This window comes from Oncorhynchus masou, chromosome 20 (genome assembly GCF_036934945.1).
Source record: "Oncorhynchus masou masou isolate Uvic2021 chromosome 20, UVic_Omas_1.1, whole genome shotgun sequence".
Lineage (NCBI taxonomy): Eukaryota > Metazoa > Chordata > Actinopteri > Salmoniformes > Salmonidae > Oncorhynchus > Oncorhynchus masou.
In genome coordinates, this window is record NC_088231.1 from 13976477 (window position 1) to 14000272 (window position 23796).

The window sequence follows — 23796 nt, forward strand, 5'->3', positions numbered from 1 at the left end:
TGTGTTTACAGTACAGTGGCTGGGCTTGTAAGAAATAGTAACAACGTGTCATGATGGAACGTATTAACGGTTGATGCTGTCCATATGTTACTTACCATGGATGGCTAACGGTTAAACAAGCCTCACCGCAGGATCGAGGAATGAAACTGATGCTCTCACTCTTTAGGGATCAAAGGTTTAAGGGATTTAGTCCAGGATAATGGAGCTATTAGTTTTATTCTGAGACTGGTAGTTAGGAGTGATTTGGGTGAATTCAATCTTCAGTGTTTAGTGTAGAAAAGTTTATTTTGCAGGTGTATCTCCCCCTCTCCTTCTCATCCCCCTCCTCTCCCTCTCATCCCCCTCCTCTCCCTCTCATCCCCCTCTCTCTCCCTCTCATCCCCCTCCTCTCCTTCTCATCCCCCTCCTCTCCTTCTCATCCCCCTCCTCTCCCTCTCATCCCCCTCCTCTCCCTCTCATCCCCCTCTCTCTCCCTCTCATCCCCCCCTCTCCCTTCTCCCCCCTCCTCTCCTTCTCCCCCCCTCCTCCCTTCTCCCCCTCCTCCTTCTCTCCCTCTCATCCTCCTCTCCCTCCTCATCCCCCTCCTCTCCCTCCATCCCCCTCTCTCTCCCTCCTCCTCCTTCTCTCCCTCCCTCCTCCTTCTCTCCCCCCTCCTCCTTCTCTCCCCCCTCCTCCTTCTCTCCCTCTCATCCTCCTCTCCCTCTCATCCTCCTCTCCCTCCTCCTCCTTCTCTCCCTCCTCCTCCTTCTCTCCTACCTCCTCCTTCTCTCCCCTTCCTTATTATTCTACCTCCTCTTATTCTTCTTCCTCTCCCTCCCCTTACTCCTCCTCCTCTCCCTCCTCTTACTCCTCCTCCTCTCCCTCCTCTTATTCCTCCTCCTATCCCTGCTCCTCATCTCCCTCATATTCCACTTCCTCTTACTCCTCCTCTTTTCCTCCTCCTCCCCCTTCTCTTATTCCTCCTCCTCCCCCTCCTCTTATTCCTCCTCCTCTCCCTCCTCTTATTCCTCCTCTTCTCCCTGCTCCTCATCTCCCTCTTATTCCTCCTCATCTCCCTCCTCTTATTCCTCTTCCTCTCCCACATCTTATTCCTCACCCTCTTACTCCTCCTCTCCCTCCTCTTATTACTCCTCATCCCCTCTTATTCCTCCTCCTCTCCCTGCTCCTCATCTCCCTTCTCCTCTCCCTGCTCCTCATCTCCCTCCTCCTCCCCCTGCTCCTCATCTCCCTCCTCCTCCCCCTGCTCCTCATCTCCCTCTTATTCCTCCTCATCTCCCTCCTCTTATTCCTCTTCCTCTCCCACATCTTATTCCTCACCCTCTTACTCCTCCTCTCCCTCCTCTTATTACTCCTCATCCCCTCTTATTCCTCCTCCTCTCCCTGCTCCTCATCTCCCTCCTCCTCTCCCTGCTCCTCATCTCCCTCCTCCTCCCCCTGCTCCTCATCTCCCTCCCCTTATTCCTTCTCCTCTCCCTGCTCCTCATCTCCCTCTTACTCCTCCCCCTCTCCCTCTTACTTCTCCCCCTCTCCTTGCTCCTCATCTCCCTCCCCTTATTCCTCCTCCTCTCCCTGCTCCTCATCTCCCTCCCCATACTCCTCCTCCTCTTCCTGCTCCTCATCTCCCGCCCCATACTCCTCCTCCTCTCCCTGCTCCTCATCTCCCTCCCCTTATTCCTCCTCCTCTCCCTGCTCCTTATCTCCCTCCCCTTACTCCTCCCCCTCTCCTTGCTCCTCATCTCCCTCCCCTTATTCCTCCTCCTCTCCCTGCTCCTTATCTCCCTCCCCTTACTCCTCCTCCTCTCCCTGCTCCTCATCTCCCTCCCCTTATTCCTCCTCCTCTCCCTGCTCCTCATCTCCCTCCCCATACTCCTCCTCCTCCCTGCTCCTCATCTCCCTCCCCATATTCCTCCTCCTCTCCCTGCTCCTCATCTCCCTCCCCTTATTCCTCCTCCTCCTCCCTGCTCCTCATCTCCCTCCCCTTATTCCTCCTCCTCTCCCTGCTCCTCATCTCCCTCCCCTTATTCCTCCTCCCTGCTCCTCATCTCCCTCCCCATATTCCTCCTCCTCCCTGCTCCTCGTCTCCCTCTCCTCTTCCTCCTCCTCCTCAGCTCTGTAATGAAACCCTGTTATACAGTGTGAACCCCCTCCCCTCTCCTCCTCCTCCTCCTCCTCAGCTCTGTAATGAATCCCTGTTATACAGTGTGAACCCCCTCCCCTCTCTTCCTTCCTCTCCAGAAAGACCTATTGCATCCCACCGTCTACCGCCTCAGAGCTCAGCCTCCTCTATGGAGTGTGGCAACTCTCCAGATTTATCCGTTCCATATACCCTTAAGAAAGTATCTGGCCTTGGCCCAGCAAGGTCCTGATTAGAGGGCCCTGATCAATATCTCAATAAAAAGCCATTGGGGAAGTTTTTACGTTCTTTTTCCTCTCTCCCTTCTCCCAGGATGCAATATCTGGGGAGTATGGATTGTTCAGGGTCCAGTAGTTAGTTAGTTATCTCCTTTGACTAACCCCATGGCGCTGTGTGTGTCACCCCCTCTCCTGGGTCTCGTGATAGATCGCTGCTCTCCCAGCCACTGTAATTACACTCAGGCCACAGCTGGTCATTTATTTCCACACTTTCACCATTTACCAAAAAATCCGCTTTTTATCTTTGGGATCCAGTGGCTTTGTTCTGCAGCGAAAGCAGAAAAGGGCACATGAAATACTGGCGTGATGTTGCAGAGAATGGAGGGAGATGGAGGGGATCCATCCTTTACTCAGGGACCTTCAGCTTTTATTCTTTCTCTGGATTTACTTGATTGTCTCTCTCTCTCCTTCTCTCGCTCCAGACCAGAGCCACCTATAGGAGAGGGAGTCTAAAATGTTTGAAATAATGTAACTATTACATAATTTTTCTCCTACTTTCATCATTTTTATTTGTTTAACCTTTATTTTTGATCAGGGAGTCATTAAGGCCAGCTTTGGCACTCTTTAAAAATGTGTGAGTAGCGGCAGTATTCGTGTAGTTGTTTTCCACCATATCAACCCAGTCCACTGACAAAGTATCCATCCACTACCTTGGCAACCACAGGGTGATCACCCAGCACCATCAAGCCTCAACCCCCACCCCCATTCTCTCTCTCACTCGCTCTCTCTTGCTCTCTCCTCACATGCTCACCTCTCTCTCTCACTCTCTCCTCCAAGCCCATGAAGTGCAGCACTTGACATGATTAGGCGGCATGCTTGCTGCCATTGTACCATAAGTGCTGTATAATGGGCATTGCTGTGTGATGGAGAGAGAGGAGGGCCTCATGAATACACCAGACAGCCGTGCTAGATGAGCCTGTCACAGCCCAGCATCACACTAACGCATTGAGAGGAGGGCACGATGCACAGCCCAGCATCACACTAATACATTGAGAGGAGGGCACGATGCACAGCTCAGCATCACACTAACACATTGAGAGGAGGGCACGATGCACAGCCCAGCATCACACTAACACGTTTAGAGGAGGGCACGATGCACAGCCCAGCATCACACTAACACGTTTAGAGGAGGGCACGATGCACAGCCCAGCATCACACTAATACATTGAGAGGAGGGCACGATGCACAGCCCAGCATCACACTAACACATTGAGAGGAGGGCACGATGCACAGCCCAGCATCACACTAACACGTTTAGCACGATGCACAGCTAGCATCACACTAACACATTGAGAGGAGGGCACGATGCACAGCCCAGCATCACACTAACATTGAGAGGAGGGCACCCAGCATGCACAGCACCAGCATCACACATAACACATTGAGAGGAGGGCACATCACACTAACACATTGCACAGCCCAGCATCACACTAACACATTGAGAGGAGGGCACGATGCACAGCCCAGCATCACACTAACACATTGAGAGGAGGGCACGATGCACAGCCCAGCATCACACTAACACATTGAGAGGAGGGCACGATGCACAGCTCAGCATCACACTAACACATTGAGAGGAGGGGACAACGCTAGATTAGAATACAGAGAGGGTACGGGACATCACTGTGTCTTGTGTCTGTCACCCAGCCATGTCCGCCTCAAAATCCTGGGAAATAGATTAACTGGGAAATCATATTATAATAATCAGTGGCAACCGCTGTTTTGAGCCCCACATTTTTTGCAAAATAAAAGTCTAAATCTTAGGGTAGAGCTCGAAAATTCAAGCCTATTGGGTGCTGCCATAATTACTTTGAAGGGCCCATCCAAGAAGGCTCAAGGTCATTAGAACAGATAGAATTACATCAATTCACATATCTACAGTAGCTTTTTTTGGACTGATCATGTCAACATCATACTTTCAAAATCTTAGCTAGCAGTCATCATCATGAATCAAGTTGACAATCTACTGGCAAATCCTTTTTAATCCTTGTCATATGAAGAGAAATTATAGATGAAGCGTATCGGTGCTCATCGGCCATTGAGCATTAACATTACACAACAAGTTGGAAATCGCAAATTCAACAATGAGTGGTTTGGAAGGAATCAGTAGCTATCTGCAAGCATTGCAAAGCAAACATTAGCCTGCTATTCAGTGGAGTGGCTGTGTGGTCCCAAGTCTAAGATTAAGGGTCTCTTTTCCTAGTTTAAAATTATAAACATTCATCATTGGCCATGCTGTCAATGAAGCTTGATTTGTGCCGGAATCAAAACTACTGTTAACTCTGAATATTTTCAAGACAACTGGGAACTCTGGATAAACTCTGAATTGTAAATCGGGAACTCTGGCCTCTTTCTCGAGCTACGACCTGAAGATCACTGACGTCATCCTGATTCAACGTTTTTTTCTTCTTCTCCGAGTTCCCAGTTGTCTTGAAAGCACCATAAATCCAGAGACTTTGACAAAGTTTGATGACAAAATTTTCCCATGAAGGACCGCCACCTTCCTGTTCAAGGGAGCACAGCACAACAAGGTGAGTCCAAAAATGTCTTGTATGCTGCTGCATAAATGATGTAATATGCCAGGGAGATATGTATACTGTAGCTAAGAAAGTAATACTAAGTGTATGTTGTGTAGTAAGCTGTTAGTAGCCCATGTGCCTCACCCTAATAATTTGGTTTATTTTCACCTCTTAATTTCACTTACTGTTCTAATTTGGTGGAGCACATGTAGCTTATAGTCTGTTTTAGAGAATTGTATTCATTGAATATTGTAAGAGCTTTCATTGTCTGCTTATATACCCCCTTTATTTATCCTACGGTTCTGACTTGGTGTACAGGGAGAATACTGTAAGAACGGCCCATGTTCTGAATTCTGTCGCTGTACATTTCAAAAGTGCTGAACAAACAGTTATATTGACCATGTCCGTCCTAGCTTGCTCATTAATGTGGATTTAATATATTGTTTAGTATTGTGTAGTGGCTTTGCTGTCATGCATTCCACTTTTTGTTTGTTGCCTCACCAAGCTTTACATGCTAAAATCGCCACTGATAAGAAGAATAATAATAATTTAATGAAATGTTCATTTATTTGTTAGAAAATGTTCTTTCACTCCAGCAGTCCTTTCTGATAAATGTATGTCCAGCTATAAATGATCTCGTCTTCACTTGATGTTGTAAATGGGAACTTTAAGATTGACAGACCCCGAGGACCCCCCCCAAGCGTTTCCCCAATCCCCAAACGACCTTGGGCCTTTGCTCAGTCTTCTATATGGTCGTGGTTGTGTTCAGAGCCATTCTGTGCCAGTTTAGATTTGTCAGGACATTCAAGTTCAGCCCTGAAGGGTAGAGGTCATCTGATTATGAGGATACCACCGGTAATGGCTGAATTATGCAATTCTGCTCCAGTGGATATGGATGTCTTCATTACCTACCAGCAGTGACAGATGTGTGCATGTTGTCAAAACTAAGAAAATATGATGCTTTATCGAAAAACACAGACTTGGTGACCGCATATATCATTTTTGTTGTGTTTTTGAAGGTAACATTGGTGTTTTAATATGGTTTGTTTGACTTTGGACACATTGTTGTGGGTACTGAAGATTTATTGTGAATTGTAGATAGATTTGTACATATTCTAGTCAGTGGCATAAGAATATGTTCTCTCTGTAAAATAGCACAATACACTTCTTTTGATACATATTTCAACAGGTTAAAAACACAGGGTGGTTTCCTAACAAACAAACCAACATTTTGGTTAATATTACCCCTCTCTTTACACCCAGCCCTCTCCTCTAAATCTCCGCACCTCCCCTGGAGGAAGAATATAATTAGGGTGTAATATCCAGACCCTTTGTCGCAGAATTTACACTGAGCTTAATTGCTGCTAATTGGGGAGCGTGCGATACTGCGCCCATCGGTAATTAGGACCGTATTTCCATTTTTCATTTTGAGCATTTGTGTGTTGTTGCGCTATGTCTGCAGCCTCATGCATGGCCACCCCATGGGAGTGCTTTGATCTTAGCAAGCCCAGTGATGTTATGGAGAGGCAACATTATATTTCTCTCTTTCGCTCTCTCTCTATTTCTCTCTCTTTCTCTTCTCTTGTTTAGTTTTTGTTCTGTGCTCATAAAAAATTAGAGTAGTAATTACATGGAGGAGTGGTAGATGTGTGAAGGAAATCAACGTGCTTATTGTTGTCCGGTGCCGTGAACTTAGTCATGTGATCTGAAAGACCTGCAGCTTGAAGTTCCTCACTGTTAATTCCTCAGGTGTGTTAATGTGGTCAAATGGCATAGTACTTGTATGTAGCATCTGTAAAAACACTTATCCGTGTTATGGTTTGGCGTAACATTTTTGTTTTGATATGAATTCCAGGTTTTGATCAAAACTGTTTGGCGTATTCATCACTGTTTTATTTCGAATACCTTTCCATTCCCGTATCCAATCAGATCAACTGGAGCAGGGAATTCAAAATAATGTTCAAAATAAGCAAATGAAATGGTCTGATCCTATCATAAACAAAAAAGAACGAGTGAAATCCCATCACGATGAAATTGGTCTAGGAGTTTAGATGGAGACGATAGCCTCCTCTGTGACCCTGAAGCTACCTTTGTCAAACACATAAACAACATGACAGCAACATTAGGAAGGCTGCATTAACATACACTGCTATTGAAATGGTCTGTGTCGTACACCTCATTTGACTAGGAAGGACATGCATTAATGCACGGGTACTGTAGAACCTCACTTACAGCTTAAGGCGAGCTTTAATCATGGCCATTTCCATAGCAAGGCGTTTGACCCCTCGTTTTAATTTGGAGCTGGCGCTGTGACTAGCTCCCACCGCTGACACCATTTGACAAAGAGGAAGGGGTTCTCTGGCGCCACAGTCATATGTATGACAAATCCTCAACCTATCCCGTCTCAGATTCTTATAAACTCATGGTTTATGCAAATCAAAAGAAATGATCTCGGCGATAGAGGCAACGTTTGAGCGATTTGAGGGGCTGCCAATGGGGCCCCTTTGCATTAATGAGAAGAAAAAGCAAAGTGAGAAATCCCACCTCCTCTGCGTATATGCAATCTCACTGACTGTACCGAATGAGTCCCGTCTGAAGTTATAAATGACTGTTTGTCCTCAGCAAAGTGCTCTGTGTGTGATGTATGAAATACATGTTGCTGCTCTATGTACGGCTTCTAATGATAAAGGTCATATAGGATCATTTGCATAATCTCTAGCCAAAAGTGATCCCCCTTCCCACACAGTAATATTAATACTCACTCACTCACTCACACACATTATTCACCAAAGTTCATTTCAGTGGGTTTCAAATTATCTAGCCTGGAAATCCTTGATGTTTCACTGTTTTTAATATCGTCCCCCCCCCAAAAAAAAACAAATTGCAAAGGCAATGCAAATAGCATTTAAGAGCTTGGGAAGAGCTTGGGAAGAGCTTGGGCCACGCATCCTGCTCCTGTTTGGCGGGGTCTGATTGGATCTTGATGGATGACTATCGTTTGTCCTTGTCAGAAAAAGAACAATTTGGGCATTGAAATAAGAGTGCTATCAAAGTTTCAGTGGCTTCCAGAGAGAATCTATTACCATGTTTTAACTGCCTGTGTTTGAGGTTTGAGAGGGGGAGATAAGCGATATTGGCTCTCATACACAACGCCTTAAATTCCCATTTTATTTATGTCATAAATTAATTGAGGTTAATGTCTTTGTCCTCTGTACTTCCATAGATAGCGTTTCAAAGTCGATGTATTTCTCTGTTTTTGAGTGTACATTATTTGATCAAATAAGAATAAATCAACTGATCACAAACTGTTAGTGCACATGAATGTCAAACTTAAATCAATGTAATTGCACGCCATGGTGTATTGATTGATTTAAGTGCTTAAATAGTATTCATTATATGTGAGTAGTGGCATTTTAGTCATTAACTGTCATTTCTTTGTCTCATTTATAAACATAAGTCAATAACTGCATGCTTATTCAGTATAATACAAGTTCATGAATGTATCATTTATTAAAGGCCCATTGTAGCCAAGAACGTGATTTTTCCTGTGCCAATAACAGCTGGTTTTCAGTTTCCCACTCAGACCACTCCCAGAGAGTCCTAGCAAACTTCTTGATAAATGACTCTTTGCTAAGAAGCTATTTTTGTTTATTTTTGACCAATTTAATTCATAACAATTTCAGTAAGGTACTTCATTGTTACCCAGAAATGATTTGTTATTGAGATTTAAAAAAAAAAAAACGGCTGCATTGAACCGTGGGTTTCTATGGTAACAAACATTTCAAACCATAAGTGGATATTTTAAACGATTGTTTTTCTTTTATGGTGGGCCTCCATAAAATACCTATTTGAAGGACTAATGCTATTTGTTGTTTTTTAAATAAGACCCAGGCCTACAGTAAATGCATGTAGAAACAGTCCAAGCGTAGTGCACACTGAATAAGGAATTGGACAGCAGGAATGGCATATCTCCCATGGTTCCAGGCCTCTTTTCTTCAACCTACCCGGCAGACATGGCAATGCACTTGTGTTCAGTACTAGGCCATCTTAGCTAGATGTCTCTGTGTGTAGGTTACTCCCTGTTTACCCTGTGTTGTCCTCTGTGGCGATACACGGGAAGTCCTGGCTAGTGGACGGGCTACTGTTAGAGAACGTAGTCGTCTGTCCGTCTTCCACTCCTTCCAAAGCTCCAGTCAGTCAGTCTGTCTGTCCAACTAAGCGATTCATTAATCCTGGACTTCAAGCCAGCCGTCACTGAGCTGCCGATCACTGAACACTTGGCTACAATTAAACTATTTATTTATTATGTCACTCTCCCCATGCCAAGTCCAATTGGACCGTGTTCTGTTTTGATGCAAACAGACAATTTAGTTGGCTTTATAGTTTTAAAGGTTGTGTTAAACCTCTTTCCACAATCTGTTAATGCTATGGTGTTTTAATTTATTGCATATAGTGATATTTTTTGTGATTGCTCCCATTTATTCATTAGTGAAAGCAACACAGACACACACACACAAAAGGAGAGAGGCTGAGATCGTCTTCTAATGTTGGTAAACTTACATTTACTGCCACACAGAAAAAAAACAATTATATTTTATTACCTCACATAAATGTCTTATTGGCCCTTTCTCATCAGTCGTCAATGTGGTCTACATTAAACAGCATTTAGAGGGATCCAGCACTCTGCTAAGTGCTCCTTAACACACACAAACATAGTTACACGCGTACATACCCGTGTGTGTGTGTGTGTGTGTTTTTAAAGTTTCCATCTAAGACAACAGACGCTCCCCAGTAGTCTCTAATGAGCGAGGCCTTTATGAGTAAACTAATTACTAATTACACAAGTGGTTTGTGCAAAAGGCTGCGGCCTTTAGTCATTTTAATTGTTGTCATCTTGAAGAATGGGTGCTGCCGTTATTCTGCCAGCGCAGCCCGCCACACGATGGACGGGCTCTGAATGATTTATCATCTTTGTAGAAACTCTCTCAGCGGACACATGCACGGCGCGTGTCACAGCGTTTTTCCCACTGTGGTACAGCTGCGTTCTCCGTGGGGGATTGATTGGCGACGGAGTTGGCAAGGTACTGGGGTGGACGGCGGGCGGACGCCCATCCAAGACCCTTCATTAGGAACCTAGTTGTGGTGCCGTTCACGACACGGCCAGCGGTGGAGATCGTTCCATAACACTGCGACTAATTACTCCCCACTACCGAACACGTCCTCCCACTGATGGATGTGGAGGAAACCTCCTTGTACGAGGATGGTGTGTGTGTGTGTGTGTGTGTGACACTGGCTTGATAATCATTTTCCTAGATGAATGCTGTGTGAGGCAGGATGATGAAGTGGTAATTAGGGAAGGGAGACTATCACACAGCAACAAGGCCTGGGCCCTTTGTGACAGGAGGGAAATCAGGTCCTGCACATTCTGTCTGCTGGATGGAGAGAGACACACTCCAATGTCTCCTAGCACATACGCACACACATACACGCACAGGCATAACACACGCACACATACAGACATAACACAGACATAACACAACACACACAGACATAAAACACACACACAGGCATAACACACGCGCACACACAGGCATAACACAGACATAACACAACACACACAGACATAAAACACACACACAGGCATAACACACAGATATAACACACACACTTGTGGTCTCAAATGTATTCATGAAGTAGGTAGTCTAGCTGGTAAGAGTGTTGGGCCTGTAACCGAAAGGGGGCTGGTTCAAATCCCAGAGCCGTCTCGGTGGAAAAATCTGTTGACGTGCCATTGAGCAAGGCACTTAACCCTATTTGCTCCTGTAAGTTGCTCTGGATAAGAACATCTCCTAAATGACTCAAATGTAAATGCTTTCCCTCTTTTCCGCTCGTGTGTATCCTCACACCCACGTTCACACTGAGCCCTCAACAAACCGGAGCGTTATTATATTGTGGGACCTTTTTAGTTTCTGCCCTGTGTTTCTGTTGAATTTCCTCTGAACACCAGAGAGACACGTCCTCTCCACCTACTACTCCATCCCTCCTCCTTCCCTTCTTCTCTTCCACCGTTTCCTCATCACGTCTTCAAGCTCCTTAGTAGCCAAATACATTTTTAATGAGAGATCCTTGACATCTTCTCTTTGCTTATGTGCTTTAGAATGTTTGCCTGTAAAATATTTAATAGTTGTGCTGTCTGCTATTCCCCCATGCGCCTCTTATAAACTGCCTCGGCTTTACACAAACACGGGAGCTGAAGACAGTTTCTTTCTCTATTTTTCTCCAGAAAAGACCAGAGGCTGAGAGAGAGAGATGAAAAGAGAAAGAGGGGGCGATAGAGAGATATGAAGATGCAGAGAGAGTGTGCGAGAGAGAAGGACAGAAAGAGAAGGATTTATTTTTCATTAATTCAGATAAATCAAGTAATTTATGGCTTTCATAGAACGTCTTAAAGCACCTGGCTCTAAATTGTATTTATTTTCTTGTGTAAAGCCCCTCCCCTTTTAGAGGCCCTGTGTAGTCATTGGTGTTGGTCTGAAGCTTTGTGGGGAGCCCCGGGCTCCTGACTGGAGCAGCTACAGCAGCTGTCAAGACCGGATCAAACAAACAAGCTCCAATATATACACACACACACACACACACACGTGTACATGCATGCAAGACGCGCACACACACACACACACACACGGACGTACAGACACACACACACACACACACACACACGGACGTACAGACACACAAGTACACTCACACGTGTAATAGTGATGGGGGGGGAATCAATAGTTACAAATTGGGATATTATTTTTGACGATTTATGTGGTATTGCTTTGACAATATCGCAATATTATTTGTGTGGTAGTTGGCTGTACCTGCCCTCATAGCTTGTTCTCCATCTTGTTTTTAAAATAGGGAGCCAAGATGTTTTCAGCACTTGTATTTCCATGACTGATCAAGACTTGTGTTCTCATGGCTCTCCCTTGTCTCTCTGCAGCAGACATATGTTGAGCAATATGTTTGGAACATCAAATCGCCATATAGAATTGTAATACATATCGGATTGGCACCTAAGTATCGTGATAATGTCGTATGGTGATGTCCCTGGAAATTCCCAGCCCTAATGCATTACCATGTGCACACAGAAACACACACACACACACACACACACACAGAGAGGGTTCTGGTTCTCCCTCGTACCTCTGCGGACACTGATACACACATGTCACTCCACCTCGCCAAGGTCTGATGTCAACACTCATTTGGTGTTCAAGCTATAAATGTGTTTGACTATATGTTCCAGTGTTGTGCTATTGTTTCCTCTTTTCCCTACAGCGTTTCCTCTTCCCCTCACCGTTCTCATGTGGATTACGTTCTCTTGATATTTAGACTTTTTTTTATTTTATTTTATTTATTTATTTTTACTCTGCGACCCCCTTCATTTTGATATTGTACGTTGTTGGTTTAACATACTGTATATGCAGACAGCCAGTGAAACATCAGGAGATAAAAGAGCTGTCTGTCTAGAGGCTGCTACCTGGTGCTCTCGTCCTGATTTATATAGCCAGGTGGAATAGGCCCTGTTACACCTGAACACTTCTCCCGTAGCACCGTGGATGTACTGACTTACAGCGCATTCAGAAACTATTCAGACCCCTTGACTTTTTCTAAAATATTATTCTTATTCTAAAATTGATTAAATAGTTTTTCTCCCCCTCATCAGTCTACACACAATACCCATAATGACAAAGCAAAAACAGGTTTTTAGACATTTTTGCAAATGTATTACGATAAGAAAAAAAATCTTATTTACATAAGTATTCAGACCCATGAGACTCAAAATTGTTGCGCACGAATACTTCTTCACCCTTCTGACGCAGCACCTTGGATTTCCAGATTTCTATCTCACCATGCTTCTATAAATCAATACACTGGGATCTGTTTAGAGGCTGAGGCCATACACAAACCCTAATGCAACCTTAAGAATAACCCAAATACACACCTGCACATGTCTTAGACCACTTGTTTTTCTCGGTGCTTTAATAGTAAATGTAATGTGTGAACCCAGCTCATAGGTGAAGGAGGGAAGTGTCTGACCTCGGTTCCACTCTACTGAGTTAGAGGGATTATGTTGTGTTCTTCCGTTGTGTTTTAATTTCTAAATGCCGAACACATTCCCTCATAATACGCGCAATATGGAACACATTTGGCGTAATTTAGTTTGACAAATTACCAGCTATTTCTTCTCGAGCAGTAAATTAGTTATTTAAATTAGGCAAGCTTTTTTCAATAGGGGTGGGTGGAAAATAACACCTCACTAATGTTGGAAAGAAATGTATTTCCTCCTTATGCTGTGTGAAAGAAAAGTAATTAATATTTTAAAATTTAATTTAAATGAAATCCCTTTGAGTTTTAATATTTTATTGCCTATATGTACACAACACAATGCTGTGTAGTGGTTGTGACTCTTCATTAAAAGTTAACACTTTCCAAGTCCCTGAGAATGGGGTATGTGTCCAAAATGGCACCCTATTCCCTATTTAGTGCACTACATTTGACCAGGGTCCATAGGGAATAGGGTGCTATTTGGGATACGATTTTAGTCTGAATGATTTACAACTGACCAGGCCTGGGTAAAGGAGGAGGTGCAAATTGGGAAGAAACAGAGGCTTGTGGACATTGATTAATATTGGTAATGTCATCCCCCTCTCCCGCTTCCCTGTTTTTGTAATGGCGTTTTGGGACCAGCCCGGGCACTCGCCTGCTACCTGGGTAGAGAGGCTAGAGCCGAGGTGCCCTGCTGGGTCCCAAATGAGCCTGGAATGGGAGCACATCGGAGTGTGGGGGAAACTGATCACCCTGTCAGCTGCTCATTCCACCATAATGTATTTTGTGCTTGTTTCACGAGCGAGAGAGAAAATATTGTTATTTTCAAGGTCAGTGTTTTAGGTGGTCTATCTACTGTGTTTATTTGTTGTGGTGTTGGGGGGGAAGAAGACACCCAGCATAGCAAAACAAGGCTGTCTTTATGCTGCTGCTGGCCTCGCTACTCTGCACTGTGATTGGGGCTATAGGCTACCACCACGCTGTTCTGTAATTGCTAACACATGTGCTACCTCTGTTCCCCTGCAGCCGTCCTCGGGAGTTCTGGCGCCTCGACTACTGGGAGGACGACTTGAGGCGGCGCCGGCGCTTCGTCAGGAACCCCTTCGGATCCACTCACTCAAAGGCCACGCTCAAAGCTGCAGCCGAACACGGTCAGTCAGCCCTCCTTGCTCAATACCCAGCATCCTTTGCTCAAACCCTCCGTGAGTTTCTGTGCCCGCCTGTGGCAGCAGGTCCACGGCAATAATAATTAGCACTACAGTTGCCATAAGTGTTTTATTGTACCACAAGAAACAGGAAAAAAAAGTAGAAAAGCACACCCTCATTTGAATTAAATAGTTCACACAGTTAACTGCCTAACCTGCATCCCCATTAGTGTTAGCTATGTTAGTACAAAGTGTTCCAATAGGCCCTCACACACTCACATCCTGTCCCTTCCTGGAACCCAAAACTTTTACTTAGAATTTCTCCCCTTTGAGTTATTTAATGTCTGAGTTGGCATGAACCTTCAGTGGTAGAAATGTGAAATGTTTCTTTCCTTTTTCTTTCCTTTTGCATGACAGTGGTGCCTGGCATTAATGGTAAGTCATATGTCAAGCCTCCTTGACTCCACCAAGCCCTTTGGTTGGTCTTCTCCCCATTTTCCCATGATGCATTATCATTTGACTTGTGGATAGAAAGCAGCAGTTGGGATCTTCCGTTCTTTCCATCTTCATTTTTCTCTTGAATATTTAATTTGACACCAAGTATAGCAGCAATTATAATAATATGCTCACTAATGTAAAGGGGGGAATGTTGATTTCGGCTGAGTAGGAAAGTATTGTAGCTGTACAATGATACAAATATAAATAATTTGAATCCCAGTCGGTATCTCACCTCAACTACCTTTGTTCCATGTTACTTTCCCTGCTGCTTTAAATTCCCAATCATGGCATCATGTACAAAATGTCCACCATCTCAGGGGATGACTTGTACTTGATTTGATGAAAAAAAGAACCCTGAAGCTGTAGTGCCAGAATCACATGCGTTCAGTTTGATCAGCTCAGAGATGTCATTATGTTCATAAAGAGAGCCAGGTGAGGAGGACCAACGGTGTTGATGCCCATTTAACAAACCTGCCTCTTTTATGATGTCAAATCTTAATTGGCTAAAGGTCAGCAAACAAAGATGCATTAACTTTCACGGGAATAATTCGGTGTTTCTTTGAAGGTGAATATTATATGAGGGCTAATTAGTTAAGGTGTAATTAATCAGGACTATTCATTACACAGTACGTCTGGTTTGTGTGTGTTGCAGAGAGAAAGCCGAACTAGCTTGGTTGCTCTTCACCAATATCTCAACAGTACCATGTGGTAAAAGCAAGTCAAGGATCGTGTTCTGTTTAATAGGAAACGGTGACATCAATATGACCTAGAAGACAGAAGTATCGATAAAACCAACAGTATTGATGACCTTTTTCCTCCAGGACTGGAATTGGGTTTGAATTGATCCTTTCGTTTCCCTGCACTTGCTTTAAAAACAACAGGTGCAGATTCTGCTTTGAAGGCGTTTATGTAAAGTGTTAAACCCCGATTTCTGTTGAACTTCCTATGAGGACAACTAAACCAAAGTGAACCAACAGTTGAATCGTCACCGTCTCATTCTTAGCGATAACTAGGTTGGAGGAAACGTAGAATCCATTATCCACATTGGCCGTAGGACACATGTTCTCTAGCGTTCGAGTAGGAGTGACGTTTTCCCCGGAGTAGGCACTAATCCCTAGTTTCTGCTAAAACGTTATCCTGCATATCTTGGATAATAACTAGGGAGCAACGTATACTGCTATTTTCACACCACCAAACCAGGCTGTGCTGGGCTGGCCTGGTTGCTGCAACCATGCTGGAATATACAACGTGAAAAGGGAATGTCCGACCCAGCACAGTACGGTTCTGGTCGGCACAGTGTGAAGAAAGGTTTTAGTCATCTACCACATTCATTGGCCAAGTAGGAGCAGGTGTCCCCAGAGTAGAGCCTAATCCCTAGTTTCTGCTAAAACACTAAAGACCGTATTCCCAGCCACACCAGGGTTAGTGATCAGGGCCGTGCCTGTCTCGGCCTGTTGGTTTTTACCGGCTTAACCTATTGCACTCCATAATAACGGCTTGTTTCTGGCCCGAAAATGTCTCCAATATGTCACAGGGATGGAGGTAGTCCCCCCCCCCCCCCCCCAAAAAAAAGTGACATCAGTCCTCTTGACAAACGGCCCCCGTGACAGAAGTCAATAAGAATGTGATCTAAAAGCAATAAGCGTCTGGCAATCCCAGCATCCTCGTGGGCCCGCCGGGGACCGGGCGTAATGTCTGTGGTGTGGAGATGCAGCTGGAGGGTGGAGGGGCCTGAGGACCACTGGTCCTTCTCTCTGTTACGCTGATGCTCTCTTTCTCGCTCTCTTTCTCTCTCGCTCGCTCTCTAGGTTTTTCTCTTTCTCTCTTTTCTCTGTGTGTCTCCCTAATTCTCTTTGCTTTTCTCTCATTCTCTTTCCCTTCATCCCTTTATGTTAGATCATTTGAAATCATCAGAGTTTATTTGTCACGAACACAGGACACAGCAGGTGTAAACAGTGATGCTTGCTGACATGCTCTCCCTCAACAATGAATGTTGAGTAGGAGCTCGACACAAGGCGACGTCTGTTGGCGCCATCTTACATTTTTAGTGCAATGAAGAACTGATTACGAAGGCATATGATCGTTGAAGCGTCAGTTAGTGACTTGTAATTGTTCTCCCCTCTCCATCACTCTGACTCACTGCTCTAGTAAGGGGCATCATCAGTAAGTCAATATAAAACATGCTCTGGATATATTCAACACCATAGGGGGGACATATTCTGACATATAGGGTGTGTTTTGTTTTCAAAGTCACTACTGTAGTAAAAATAGCCACCAGCCAGTCTTGGTAATACCTCTACAGAGTATTGTCCTGTTAGTTGCGCATGCACACACACACACACACACACACACACACACACACACATACACACACACACACTTTGACTTGAGGCCTGACTGACACACACACACACACACACACACACACACACACACACACACACACTTGAGGCCTGACTGACACACACACACACACTCTTTGACTTGAGGCCTGACTGACACACACACACACCTGACTGACACACACACACTCTTTGACTTGAGGCCTGACTGACACACACACACTCTTTGACTTGAGGCCTGACTGACACACACACACACTCTTTGACTTGAGGCCTGACTGACACACACACACACTCTTTGACTTGAGGCCTGACTGACACACACACACACTCTTTAACTTGAGGCCTGACTGACACACACACTCTTTGACTTGAGGCCTGACTGACACACACACACACACACACACACACACACACACACACACACTCTTTGACTTGAGGCCTGACTGACACACACACACACACACACACACACACACTCTTTGACTTGAGGCCTGACTGACACACACACACACTCTTTGACTTGAGGCCTGACTGACACACACACACACACACTCTTTGACTTGAGGCCTGACTGACACACACACACACACACACACACACTCTCTTTGACTTGAGGCCTGACTGACACACACACACACACACACACACACACTCTTTGACTTGAGGCCTGACTGACACGCACACACACACACACACACACACACTCTTTGACTTGAGGCCTGACTGCGGCGTCCATTTTCTGATGTAGCCTTTCTTGTTGTTTTCATCGACCCGACATTTGTAACGGAAGTGGAGCGCAAGGCGAGAGTGCAGTCGTTAGTTTTCAAACAGGGAACAGAGGTCATATCTGGCTGTAATTATTCTGATCCCATGAAACAGGGAAAATGGAGAGAAAACCCTCCTCTTTTCCCAAACAAAACATTTAGTGCATGATCACGTCTGGATTTAACATTTATTTCCAGCTACTAGATAGAGTGATGGCAACACTTTTCAAATCATGAAAACACGCTCAAGAATAGAAATTAGACATATTTAACCAGTAAGAGAATTTAAAAAAAAAAACATTTTGGGAATTTAAAAAGTATTGTTTTCCTGTCAACTTATTTAGCAAAAAAAGTGCATTGTTTGTTTTACAAAGTATAAGCATTTTACAAAGTACAAGCAAACCCTTTCCTAAATGGCATCTTTTTTTATGTAAGATATATAGGAGGAAAACATTCCTGTATTTAGGCCATGGACAATCCTTAGATTCTATACAACTGTGATCATTCATACCCAGCCAAGAACCTTGAGGACCATTTCCACTCTGAGAGCCCCAGCCGGCCTGCAGACGTGTGGCGGTCAGGCTGGTTGGGTCGGTGAGGGGGCTAGTTATGTATTTATGGCTGGAAAGAGACATCCTTTCTGGGGATTGATTTGGTCCTGCCCTGGGTGAAGGGAGGACTGTGGAGGGAGGCTGGAGGAGAGGTGGCTGGCAGAGTAAATACTTGAAGACTAATGTCTCTGTTCAGCAGATCAATACTCGCCTCATGACTCCAGCTCTTGGCCATGGTCTCGTTAAAAACACATTTGTTAATTCTGACAATTTAATTGCTCTTGACCAAGCATGCCTTGAGCTTTAGTAATGTAAGCATATGAATTAGCATTTTGAACCTCTGGCAATAGGGAAATGACCTGGGCCTCAACGTAGCATGTCTTTAGTATAGCGTGAACGTAGCAATTGAATTTTGAACCTCTGGATAGAGAAACAATGGGGCCTGAATGTGTAAAGGAGACAGGTTTTATTCACGTTTGTGCCCCCTGTTCCATCTCAATGAATGGTTTGGGTGACATGACCTGATGGGTATTTTGTCTGTGGCATTCTGGCTTATTTCAGAAACGTTTGTGTTGTCGCTTGTTATATGTTGTAAAATGTGTGTGTTTTATTCAGAATTATTTGTCAAGGATTTATAATACATCCACAAAACGCCAGACATTCACACTCTCACTGAGACTTCATATTTAAGCATTAAGGTCTGAGGGGGTGTGGTATATGACCAATATACCACGGCTAACCGCTGTTCTTAAGCAGAACGCAACGCGGACTGCCTGGATACAGCCCTTAGCCGTAGTATATTGACCTTATACCACAACCCTCGGAGGTGCCTTACTGCTATTACAAACTGGTTACCAACGTGATTAGAACAGTAAAAATACATGCTTTGTCATACCCATGGTATACGTTCTGTTATACCATGGCTTTCAGCCAATCAGCATTCAGGGCTCGAACCACCCAGTTTATAATTCTAAGTAACATAGACAACAGTTGACATAGGCATTGCTTCAGGTGAAGGACATGTAGAATGTGTTAGTCTTTGAATATTTTGCTAAGACATCGCCTAATATCCATTGCGTTTTTTTTAATGAAATGTTTAGACTTTGTACTGCCTTTTAGTTTTTACTGTGCTTCGGTTGTTTCACTTTTAAGTTGAAATGGCGTTAAGTTGATTTTAATTGTTTGATACGCATTCAGAACACTTCTCTGTACATATATCAAAAATATACATCATATCAATTATGTTTTCAAGAATACTATATTTTATCTTATGCCATTATGTAATGTTGGGATACATGTATCAGAAGTATAATCTAATAATTTAGTTTTTATTTTCTTAACTTCTCCTGGCTGTTTATTTTGACTTACAAAGTAGTTTCGAAAGCAGCACAATGTTTGTAGAATTGTATTTGCACACAATAGACAATCTAACATGACCAATTCTGATAATACTATTCACGACTAACAAGTAAATCATTCACAGCCTATTAGTAAGATATAGTAGCAGTAGTTGTCACAGTAGTGTTTTCTTCTTAGTTGTTATACAACCCAAGACCCTTCCACATCCATATGCTAGTGTGTTGAGTATTGTGGTCTTCCCGGGGTGAGACTTAGTGAGCATGTTTATGACGGAATGTACAGAAGTTCAAATACACATGTCTGCCTTTTTCATCTCACTGCTGTCAGTGAGAGAAAGTCGTCCCGGCCCATCGGTCTGTCCAGTCAGTTCACTTGGACGGTGTGAATATACTATACTATTGTAGCATGTGGTATGTATTAGAGATCTGGTAGTCATTTCAGTGCCGCTAACTAAAGAATCCTCCGGGAGACTTAATTACAGGAAGACCAGTCTAAATATCATTGAGCTGCATATTTTCCATGACATGAGATTTCTCAGCTCTCTTAGACTCGCTCTCTCTCTCAGCTCCCTGCTTTCTCTCTCTCTCAGCTCTCTTTCGCTCTCTGTCTCTCTGCTCACTCTGCTATCTCACTCTGCTATCTCACTCTGCTATCTCACTCTGCTATCTCACTCTGCTCTCTCGATCTGCTCTCTCAGCTCTCTCTCAGCTCTCTCTCTTGCTCTCTCAGCTCTCTTTCTCTCTCAGCTTTCTCTCTTTCTCTCCCAGGTCTCTCTCTTTTGTTCGTTCTCACTCTGCTCTCTCTCAGCAGTTTTGGAGTCCATATATTATAGTTTGTGATTTTGAGAAAAATGCTAATTATCTTAGGGTCTAACCCCGTCAGGTGATGCTGCTCAGAGAGATTGGAGGGGCCACTGGGTCACTGTCCAGTGGTTGTGTAGTGGAGTGCAAAGAAACCATGTTGAGTGGAACACACACACTCTCTTTCTTTCTCTCTCTCTCTCTCTCACTCTCTTTCTCTCTCTCTCTCTCACTCTCACTCTCACCAAGGGCCTGCATGATGAGGGTTCTGTAAATGTTTGCAGATTACTGTTTCTCTTAAATCCTTTTGGACATCAAGTCATGTTAAGTAGAAATAAAAAGGAAAGGCTGTAAGCTTTGGAGGCTCTTTTGCTTTGTTGTAATATCTTTGGCTCGTGTTTCTGGATATTGGGTTTGACCAGAATCATTTTTTTTGTTTTGATGACTTGTAAGGGCACAGCACAGGCAAATGGTGGTTTTAACAATGCATTTTATATTTTCTTATCAGTACATTTTATACTTTACATACAATGTTGTATATCTGCATTAGAAATACACTGAAATACACTTATTGCCTGGGTATCAATTAAATAAAACAATTGGATTTTAACTATTAGATTAGTGCCATTCAGGTTAAACAGTAAACACAAGTCGATACAATGTCTCGCTTTGACTTTGTAACCTCACTCCCCTTGCCATGTGGGTATTGCTGGCCTGCGTTGGCACAACGCCATTGGAAAATAGCTTTATGAGATAAGATGAGAGTCCGATTTGTTAACGTAACCTTTCATGTTCACAATAACCCCGAAGGCTCCCAAGAGTCATTGCTAGTGTTCCAGCTGGGTTTATGGCTCTATGATTATAACTTGACCAATTTTACAATAATATATGAAAATTGCATGAAGTTCCACTTAAAATTGTTGGCAGTTTTCTATCATGGTTTTATAAACTTGTTTTGATGTTTCCATCAGCTTGCAGCATCTTTATGTTGATGTTATTTTTCGCATGGAGTTTTTTCATTGTACTAAGAATCATATTAGCATTAGATCCGTGTTGCATCTGAATGTGCACTTGAGTTATAAACTATTAATTTATGTCATAATTATAGCATTATTCAATTTTTATCAGACTTATTCATGCTATTTTGTCAAATCTTAAAATACTTTTGACCAATTTAATTTCGCATGCATTCTGGAATCCAATGCAAGACGTCAAGACGTAGCCTAAATAATTAAAGACATTTCTGGCAAAATAGACAACTCAACTCAATGAATATTTATATTGACATTTGACTATTCACTTTACTTTCGTAGTACGAATTATTGATCAATTAAATATGCTACAATATGAATAGATTATATAGCCTTGCATTTTCAGTTATCTTTTTAATTTAACATATGTCATACCTGTGATATAGTAAACTATCATTAAATATAGCCCAGAATAGCAGCGTATTTTTTTGTCTATATATTTCAAACGTTTCTTGTTAGGATACTAACCTCTGTACAGAAAAGTCACTTGGTAAAAACACAATTACGTTTGGATTGCGGTTTAAAATGCTTTTCTTCTTTCAGCTCCGGAGGAAGATATCCTCAAAGGCAAACAGTCAATCAGAAGTCACGCGATGGGAAATCAGAACTCTGAGAGTGAGATATTGTTGGATGGCGACGATGACACTTTATCATCCTTGGAGGAGAAGGAATTGGAGAACCTAACAGGTAACGCATGCAGCTCATCCGTTTCATGTCCCCGCGCGCATCATCTAAAGGGGGCTGGGTACGCGCGTTAGTTGAATTCTCCCCCTCCCGCCTTTACAGCGTCTCCATTGCTAACGCACGCGGGTGCTGCTACGGGTACTTTGAGGCGCGCTTGCAGGATAACGGGGCTCCCGAACGGTTAATAAGGGGGGATAACCTCTCCAGCGCCTCCCATTACCCCTGGAGTCGCATGATGTTTTGTGATGCTCTGGCTTTGGGGGAGGAGAGGATAATAACACACACAAACATGTCCTATTGGCGCTTGTTTACAAGTTCATGTATCTCAAAGCAAAGCCCATTTTTGTTTGTAATGAAATTATAGTACAAAAGTACCAACACGCTTGTGTAATATGATTCATAGTTAGCTTTTGACACAGTAATTTACATTTTTTTTTAATAATCGAGAGGTTGAGAATAGGCCTATAATTGTAGAAGTGAACTGTGCATTTTGTCTTAATGTTTTTGGCCTCGAGGTTAATTTTTTTTTGGGGCCTACCTCCGACTTCCTTTATGTTAAATGTTAAATGAAAAACGCAAATTTGTACTCATGACAAGTGCGATATTTTGATACATGCGTCCCATGTGGGCCTATTTTATGATTGGGCATAGCGTATATGTGCACTGCTTTTAGCTAAACGGTATTATTTTCACATTTTAGAATAGCACTATGGACCTTAAGCATGTTCTGTGTCTTTAGTTGTTTATGATTGCTCTAAGTGTGCAGTTTTCCTATATGAATCCATGTCGAATAAATAGTATAGGCTGAGATCAAAAAGACTATAGGCTTTGTCGTTAACAAGACTCAAACACATAAAATGATGTTGCTGTCCAATTTCTTATCCACTTTAAATCCATTATCTCACACCCATATTGATGTAAATGATGATCCCTATACCTGGAACTCCTATAGGCCTATTAGTTATTTTACTAATCGGATTGCATCCTATATAATCCTCAATTTCCCCACATCGTGGCTTTCCACTATAACTTGTTCACCCACTGTAGACTAACATAAATGCGCTCAGAGCGCAATTATATGAAAACACAACGCCCAGGATGACAATAGGGTTAAGGGGAGATTCCATGCATAATAAAGTGACATGGATTCTGAAATGAAGTGGAAATTGTCATGTGGGTCTCCTACTCGTCTGACGAGACAGACAGACAGGACGCAGCGTCCCAGTACAGGCAGCTGTCTGTCTGAACAACACCAGGTGTAATTGAATGTCTCCATGGCAGTGATTGAAAAATGTTATTTCGCGCCCGGATTACATGCTAATGCTCACAATGCTCGGAGGGCTAGGGGGAGGGAGGGGTGACGGCAACAAATGAACATATCTGTTTATTCCATAGCCATCCGTTTCGGAAAGACGTGGGTGCTTTGGGGAAATCAAGCCGGGCTCTGAAGCCCCTTTCTACCGCGCGGCACATCTGCAAATACAATGCTTCTGCACACGTGGAGCGCGGGGCAGGAGCGGCAAGAGCTTACACGTTGCTCCCTCGAGCGGCCTTCTCATTGTCATACTGGCATAAATTAAGATTGATGAGA

At 43.5% G+C, this 23796-nt stretch overlaps 1 protein-coding gene across 4 annotated transcripts in view; it reads left to right on the plus strand.

Moving 5' to 3' along the window:
* Nucleotides 1-23796, plus strand: part of LOC135506995 (lipopolysaccharide-responsive and beige-like anchor protein) — a 373235-nt gene that overhangs the window by 178398 nt on the left and 171041 nt on the right. For 3 of the 4 annotated variants that reach the window (XM_064926445.1, XM_064926447.1, XM_064926446.1), the window contains exons 38-40: nt 14055-14179; nt 14591-14608; nt 22065-22208. In XM_064926445.1, coding sequence (XP_064782517.1) covers nt 14055-14179; nt 14591-14608; nt 22065-22208 — 287 coding nt within the window. The remainder of the gene's footprint in view (nt 1-14054; nt 14180-14590; nt 14609-22064; nt 22209-23796) is intronic. The other variant, XM_064926448.1, reaches the window with a different exon arrangement.